General features: G+C 62.2%; 1 protein-coding gene across 1 annotated transcript in view; it reads left to right on the top strand.

The window, feature by feature from the left end:
• The first annotated feature begins 388 nt into the window (after positions 1-388).
• Positions 389-8184, top strand: part of MEX3D (mex-3 RNA binding family member D) — a 12509-nt gene continuing 4713 nt past the window's right edge. The window contains exon 1 of the mRNA XM_017836967.1: positions 389-493. Within this exon, the coding sequence (XP_017692456.1) occupies positions 433-493 (61 nt within the window). The 5' untranslated portion in view covers positions 389-432. The remainder of the gene's footprint in view (positions 494-8184) is intronic.

The raw sequence follows: 8184 nt of genomic DNA, 5'->3' as shown, positions 1-8184 counted from the left end.
GCCCCGGCCCCGGCCCGCTCGCTCCGCGCCATGCCCGGCTCCCTGTACCAGCCCGAGCCCGGGCAGCCGGCCCGCGGCCCGCCGCGCTGCCTCACCCTGCTCAGCCCGCCGCCGCCGCCCTCCGCCGGGCAGGACCCGCCGCCGGAGCCCGAGCCCGGCCGGGAGCGGGAGGGGCCGCCGGGGCCGGCGGCGCAGGGCGAAGCCGCCGCGCTGAGGTTCGCGCTGGACCAGCTGTCGCTGCTGGGGCTGGAGGGCGCGGAGGAGCCGGCGGGGGCCGCGGGGCCGGGCGGCCTAAGGGAGCGGGAGCGCGGCGGATCATCCCCGGGGCCGGCCCCGGCCCCCGCCCCGGGCGCCTTCGGCAGCCTGGCCCCGCCGCTGGGGCCGCCCGCGCTGCTCGGGGAGCCGCCGGCCAGCAGGAAGAAGAGCGTGAACATGACCGAGTGCGTGCCCGTGCCCAGCTCCGAGCACGTCGCCGAGATCGTGGGCCGGCAAGGTAACGCGGCGCGGGGGGCACCGGGGGGCGCGGGGACCCCCCCTCGGGCCGGGGCGGCTCCGGGGCTTTGTCTCCGTGCGGAGGCGGAAACTTCGCGGCGGCGGCCCCGAAACTCGGCCGCGGGTCCCGGGAGCTGCGGTGCCGCCGAGCCGCCGGTAAATAGCGATAAAACTCCACGGCGCGGGAGAACGGCCGGGGTGGGATCACCGGAAAGTTCCCGGGAGCCACGCGCGTCCGTGGGAGCTGCCAGCACACGGAGCTTTCTGTGCTTTCATTGTAGTTGTGCTTCTGCCCCCTCCCCTCCAGGCTCCGTATCTCAGACCCGGTGTGTGAACGGTGCCGCTTATCTCGGACTTCAGTTTGTAAATCCTGACGATAAATCCGGTGTAAACGGTCGTTAACCCGCTCGTCCGTAGGTGGCCGGAGCTCCGGGGGCGCGGAGCCCCTCGCACCCAGCTGTCACAAAAGGCCGCCCCAGCCCTCGTCCGGGTGGGTGTGCCTGGAGTGGGCTTTTGTCTCCGGGAAATCCCAAATAAACCGGAGTTACGCCTTGGAAAATCAAAAAGAAAAGACCCCGAGGCGGAGGATTTAAGGAAAAGAAAGGAGAAGGAAGGGAGCCGCTGCCTGCAGGGATCCCGGCAGGAATCCCCTCGCAGGGAGCGTGACCTCTGGAGCGTTTTGGCCGGGTGGGGTCTGGCACCCCAGCCCTGCCCTCGCCCCGCGGCTCCCACCCCTCCCCGGCCGGGGGGCTGCGGGCCGGGGGTCGGGGGGCTTTTTTTTCGCGGAGGGAAGCGGGGAGCTGGGCAGGCTCATTGTTCTCTTTGTTAGCCAGAGCCATGCTGTGATGAGCGCGGTGACATCATGCTCTGCGCTTCCCATTGGCCTGCGCCGCCTCCCAGCCGGCCCCGCTTCCCGGCCTCCCAACTTTCCAGGCACCCCCTCTCCGGTCCCACCGGCCCGGCCGCGGGGTCCCCCCGAGCTGCCGGACCCGGCCGGGGCAGAGCCGGAGGAGAGGAGAGGGAGAGGAGTGTGGCACCGCGCCCTGCTCGGAGGATCCTCCTCCTCCCGCGGCTGCACGGAGACCTGGATTTGGTGGCTTCACCGACGGGCTCCGCAGAGCCCCGGGGTCCGACAACTTGAAACCAAACCTGTGCCGGGGAACCCGCCGGTCCTGCCGGGTGGAGGAGGGCGGAGGAGCAGCCGCGTTTGGGGCCGGGAGCTGCCGGTTGGCACCTTCCCACCTTCCCCTGGGTGTTTCGGTGTGGTGAGACCTCGGTGCTGCACCTCCAGCACCACCAAGGAGTTCAGTGGGCAGCCAGGTACCTACCTTAACTGCCTTGGGTGGAGTTTGGGGGCTCACTAAGCTCCCAGGGCTTGTGGAAAAAGTGTTGCCAAAGGAATTATTACACCAGCTTGATGTGGGGTGCTGGTTGTGTCCCGCTGGTGGGCTTGGAGGGGACCTGAACCCAGCCATGGGCTGGAGGTGCTTGCTGCTGCCCCGGCCCACGGGCAGGAACAGCTCTCCCCAGGGGTTCCCAGCTCTCCCCAGGGGTTCCCCCACGTGTTTCCTGCCCCTTTCCTGGGCTCAGCCTGTTGGGATGCCGTGCAGGGGCCTCACACTGGGTTTTTGGTGTGGAGGGGGACTCAACTGCCCTGGTCACACTGGTGGGCAGCAGTGAGGGGACAGGGCTGGCAGCACAGTGTCTTTGTGCTCCGACTGCTCTCCGGTGCCACCAGCAGCTGGATTAAACCAAGGCTGTGTGAGGCTGGTTTAGCCTGAGCAGGGACAATACCGAGGTCGTTTCCTGGGGCTCACACCAAGCTCACACCAAGCAGAGCCCTACTCATCCTCCCTGTGCTGTCTCCCGGGTCCTTCTGGTCCTCGGGTGGGTCTCCCTCAGTTTTGGCAGCCCCGTGGCAGCAGGGTCTGACTGCAGGGCCGAGCCTTTGGCTGGGCCTGGCATTGCTGCGGTGACAAGATGTGCTGCTGGTGACACTGCAAGGCAGGAGCAGGTCACCCAGACTGTGTCCCTGTCACTCTTGTCTTCCCTGCACTGCCCAGCCTGGCCATGACACAGGGACAGACACTTGTGGTGCCACCGTGCTCGGAACACAGGAGGGGATGAAGATGTGGATATTGGTGCCCTGGAAGGGACTGGAGTTGGGGTAGAGCTCAGGTTCTCTCCCTGCACACCCTGTGCTGAGGAGCAGCTCTTGGGGAACTTTGAGACCTGTCCTGCTGTCCCCAGACCCAGCAGCCCCTCACTGCCCTGGTGAGTGGGGACCAGGGAGGCCCTGGCAGCCGGGACCAGCACGTGGGTGTCTGTGCAGTCTGAGGTGGGCCAGAGCCAATGGGACACGATTTCTCCTACTTCTCCTTTTTCTTCAATTTCTCTCCTCCAGATCCCCTAATTTAAACCTTTCCCCAAGGAGCAGCAGCGGCCCAGCAGGTAAACCTTTGTTCTCTAAAGCAAATCAGTGTTTCCTTGCCTGAGCTGGAGGAGCAATTGCTGTGGCCCCGTGTCCGGATTGGCATCGGTGATGGCACAGTCTGCCAGCTGGGATCTGCAGCCTCCCCCTGCCCACACAGCTGCCCACAGGCAGCGTGGCCAGGCGGGATTCCCTGGCCGTGCCCTTGCCTGCAAGCCCGTTCATGACTCCTGCCGTGGGAGGGACCATCTCCAAAAAGTGCTGTGGGCACTGAAGGCAGCGGCGTGGGCTCCCCTTGCCATCCAGCAGAGAGCTGTGGTTGATTATGGTGGGGACCACTGGGGAGCGTGGGGCAGGTGTTGGAGCTGCCAGGACTGTGCTGGGGTGCTTTCCTGCTGCCCTGGCTTTCGAGGGGCATTTTCAGCAGCTCCTGCCCCAGCGAGGCCGAGGGGGTGCAGCCGAGGGCCCCGGGCTCTGCTCACCCCTCCTGTGCCATGTGCCTCCGTGGGATGGAGCCACGGCTCCTCTCCCCATCTGTGACACGCAGGGACTGTCACAGCTCTGCAAAAGGAAAGTTGCCATTTATAGAAGATGCTGGGTTGCTCAAAGGGGAGATCCAGGGAAGGATGGAACAGTGCAGGCAGCGTTCTGGTGCTTGGAGGATGCACGGGGAGACCACAGGCCCCCCCTGGGCCAGCCCAAGCACCTGTAACCTTGCAGTGGATCACAGGGGTGGGATGAATCCTCTCATTTTGGAGCCCTGGGCTCTCTGCTGTCTCCTGCCCACGGTGCCACATCCCTTGAGGCACCTGGCACGTCCTCCTGGCTGCCTCCTCCCACCTCCTTTGGTCATAGCAGAGCTGGGAACTCCTGAGGGTGGTCTCACGTATGGATCTGGTCTGAAGGATCTGCCTGTGCTCTGCTCTGGCTCTGGCTGCACCCTGTGTCCCCAGGGGAGGAGCCCAGCCTGCCTGCCTCGCTCTCCCAGGTGCCTGGAGAAGAAGCCAAGGTGTGATGTGGTTGCCTCCCGCAGCAGGGCTGCAGGATGAATTCATTACTGTGTGCAGAGGTGGGAAGAAGTGCTTGGGAAGAAGGGGATGAGCTGCAATGGAGGTGCAGCCTGTTCTCCATGCCTGCCCCCACTCCTGGCCCATCCTGTGCCATTCACCAGTTACAAAGGGAACTGGGAGCTCTGGAACTCTGGATCAGAGGCCAAGAGATGCTGCAGAGCTGGGGAAGAGGAAGAGAGCGGGTGACACACTCCAGAGGGCCAGGCACAAGGTGTGAGCGGGCTCCAGAGGCTGTGACAGACCCCATCCTCCAGGGTGATGCCATCAGAGGCTCTTCCAGAAAAGCTCTGTCACACCTTTCTTGGGTTTTCCCACCTCAGAGCTGGGCATGGCCAGCACAGACCTCCTTGGGCAAGTGGAGCCGTGGTCTGGGCAGGCAGTGGGCTGGCTCTGCCCTCCTGGTGTGCAGGAGGCACCTGATGTTGGTGCAGGTGCTGCCTGGGCCGTGCTGGGGGTCAGCACGTGGATGAACTGTGGGCTCCCTCATCTCCAGCGTGGGTGTGAGGATGGAGAGGCCCTTCCCACCCACTGCCCCAGTGTTGTGCTGGTTCTCCTGGGCTCTTGCACTGGTCACAGCCCTGATCAGACTGGGGCTCCTCTCAGGGGGCCAAGTTCTCTCTGGTGATGCTGAGAAAGGACGTTCAGGGAGAGCAGCTGCTGTTCCTGGGGTGCATCGTGCCGGGGAGAATCCCTTGGGATTCTGTTTCTTGCCGGAAAGTAGTGATTTCCCAGCCTGAGGGCAGGTGGGACAGGCCCAGCCAGGGCACTTGTGTGGAGTGGAGTGTGGCAGGAGCTACGTAGGATGAGTAGAGGGTGGAAGAGAAGGATGTGGAGTCTGGAGCCTGAGGGGGAGGGAGAGGGCTGGGGGGGAGGGTTGGGAGGAGAGTCCAGCTCCCTCCTTCCATAGGTGCCCTCCATGTGGCAGAGCTGGGTGTGGTGGCACAGGGGGCTGTGACTCCCTGGGCTGGACATCTCTGGAATGTGGGTGTTTGCTGGCAGCTGAGAATGACCACGGGATGTCAAGATGAGTTTGTGCCCACAGGGACTCTACAACTGAGTCACCCTCGGGCTCTGGTGAGACCCAGGCTCTGGTGTTGAGAAGGGGCTGTTGGAGCTAAGGCATTTCTGGGTCTGTCCTCTCATCCCACCCCTGGTTTTGAGGTGTTTTCATTTGGATCTGAAAAGTGCCTTTAAAGCCACCTTGGCTGGAGACTTGTAGCAGAGTCTGGCACCTTGTTCTCCTGCCCTGTCAGCACTGATGCAGCTCTGGCCCTTGGCAAAGGGAATGTGGGGATTCCAGCTGCTGCTGCTGCTGGGCTGAGGTCTGGCACTGCCTGTGAGGGGGTCACTGGCACTGCTGGGCAGCCCCAGGTCTTTCCATGGCCCCCTTCACCATGGCCCTGTTCCTGCAGCAGCTCCAGAGGATGGATGCAGCCATCCAGGATGGTGTCACAGTGGGCTGGGGTGGGGCTTTCAGGGGCTCATCTGAGACATCTCATGCTGGTCTGGATCATTCCAAGCACAAGAAAGATGTGGAACTGCAGGAACAAGTCCAGAGGAGGCCACAGGGATGCTCCAAGGGCTGGAGCCCCTCTGCTCTGGAGCCAGGCTGGGAAAGCTGGGGGGGTTCCCCTGGAGAAGAGAAGGATCCAGGGAGAGCTGAGAGCCCCTTGCAGGGCCTAAAGGGGCTCCAGGAGAGCTGGAGAGGGACTGGGGACAAGGGATGGAGGGACAGGACAAGGGGAATGGCTTCCCAGTGCCAGAGGGCAGGGTGATATGGGATATTGGGAAGAATTGTTGGCTGTGAGGGTGGGGAGGGGCTGTCCCAGGTTTCCCAGAGCAGCTGTGGCTGCCTCTGGATCCCTGGGAGCGTCCAAGGGCAGGTTGGAGGGGGCTTGGAGCAGCCTGGGCTAGTGGAGATTGCCCATGGCAGGGACAAGATGAACTTTAAGGTCCTTTCCAACCCAAACCATTCCATGATTCCCCTGGTTGCAGTTGCAGGTCAAACCACCAGTTTGTGCTTTGAGTCCCTCTGGCTCTCAGGGGGCTCTGGGGGGCTCAGCCATGGGGAGTCCCTGCGGCCAAGGGATGTCTCAGGTAGAGTTTGGGACTGGGGACAGGGCAGGACAGGTTGGTCCCTGGGTGTGGCCGTGGTGCTGTCCTGGCCCTGCTCCCTCCTCGTTTCCAGGAGCGCTCCCCGGTGTGTCCAGTGACGGAGGCTCCTCTGGGGCACAAGTTCCTGGTCCTGGTGCCAGCCCACAGCCTCAGGCAGTGCCTTCCCTGCCTGATGCCTCCTTTCCCACAGTGTTCCCCACTGCCATCCCCATTTACAGTCAACTGGGAGAATCAGCTCCCACCCCCTGGCTGCATCTGGTGCCATCGGTGCCCCGGCAGTGTCCAGCAGCTGCAGGCTGGGAGCATTCTTCCTGCCCTGCTTGTTTGAGGAGGGTGGAACTGGTCAAGCCAGGCACCCCTTTAATTTTTGTCCCAGGCTTTGTCCCTGGGAAGGGCTCACAGGAGCAGCTGGATAAACTCTTCCTCTCTCTTGTGCTGCCATGGCATCAGTTGGGTCCCGCTGGTGCCACCGGCACAAGGGAGTGGAGTGAGGAAGAGCCTCCCTGTGCTGTGGCTCCTGTGGGATGTGGCTCCTGTGCAGCTCCTGGAGCTGCTGATGCCTTTGGATCATGAAATTGCCATTTCAGGAGAGAGAGGGGGAGGTTTAGGTTGGATCTCAGGGAAAGGTTCTTCCCCAGAGGGTGCTGGGGCACTGCCCAGGCTCCCCAGGGCAGTGGGCACGGCCCCAAGGCTGCCAGAGCTCCAGGAGTTTTTGGACAACGCTCTGAGGGACAGGGTGGGATTGTTGGGGTGTCTGTGCAGTGCCAGGAGTTGGACTTGGTGATCCTTGTGGGTCTCTTCCAAAACAGGACATTGAAAGTTTCTATGATGCTGCGAAGGGCAAATTTGGGACCTTGGGAAGCACCAGCAGAGCCCCTTCCCACTGCCCTGGGCTTGTCCTGGTTTGCCAAGCACTGGAGCAGGGGAAGAGCTTATAGCAGGTACCAGGGTAAATCTGGGAGGGGAACGTGGGAGTTGCAGGCACCTCTCCCTGGGCAGCCTGAGGGGGGCTGGCACATGCTTCCAAAAATGTCACTTTAGATGGTTCTGCCCTGCCCCAGTCCCTGGGCTGTTGCTTTCCCTGCCATGTGCCCCAGCCATAAACCCAACAGGGGTTAGTGCTGCCAAAGAGCTGGGCTGGGACACCCAGGGCAGCTGCTGCTGCTCACTTACTGTGACAGTTTTTTACTTCTTGTCATCCGTGATGTTTAATACCCTGGGAAATGCAGCAGGAATAGCACAGCTCCTGTTTGCCCTCTGGCTGCTGGGGAGCCTGGATTGATTTAACTTTACCTGGCTGGGACAGGCCTGACTGAAGGTCTTGTGCCATCTCAGCCCTGGCTGAGTCACAGAATCCCAGAATGGTTTGGGTTGGAAGGGAACTTAAAGCCCATCCAATTCCACCCCCTGCCGTGGGCAGGGACACCTCCCACTAGCCCAGATTGCTCCAAGCCCCGTCCAGCCTGGCCTGGGACACTTCCAGGGATGGGGCAGCCACAGCTGCTCTGTGTAACCTGTGCCAGGGCCTCACTGTGGTGGGTTGACCCTGCCTGGATTCCAGGTGCCCACCAAAGCCACTCCATCACTGCCCTCCACAAGTGGACAGGGGAGAGAAAATCTAACAAAGGTTCCTGACTTGAGACAGGGACAAGGAGAGAACCCTCACTGATCACCAACATGGGCAAAACAGACTCAACCTGGGGATATTAATTGAATATATTACTAACAAAATCAGAGCAGGACAATGAAAAGGCAAATAAATCTTAAATACACCTTTCCCCACGCTCTCTCTCCTGGACTCTCCCTCCTCCTCCCAGTGGTGCAGTGAGATGGGAATGGGGGTCCTGGTCAGTTTAGCACAGATTGTTTCTGCTGCTGCTCAGGGAGAGGAGTTGGAGTCCTTCCCCTGCTCCAGCCTGGGATTCCTCCCACGGGAGACAGTTCTCCATGAACTTCAACATGGGGCCCTTTCCATGGGCTCAGTCCTTCAGGAACAGGCTGCTCCAGCCTGGGCTCCTCTCTCCGTGGGGCTGCAGCTCCGTGCCAGGACTCTGCTCCAGCAGGGGCTTCCCAGGG

The sequence above is a fragment of the Lepidothrix coronata genome, unplaced genomic scaffold (genome assembly GCF_001604755.1).
Source record: "Lepidothrix coronata isolate B3197 unplaced genomic scaffold, Lepidothrix_coronata-1.0 Scaffold290, whole genome shotgun sequence".
Classification (NCBI taxonomy): domain Eukaryota; kingdom Metazoa; phylum Chordata; class Aves; order Passeriformes; family Pipridae; genus Lepidothrix; species Lepidothrix coronata.
The sequence above is the reverse complement of the archived record's forward strand: the minus strand, read 5'-3'. Positions and strand labels throughout refer to the sequence as shown.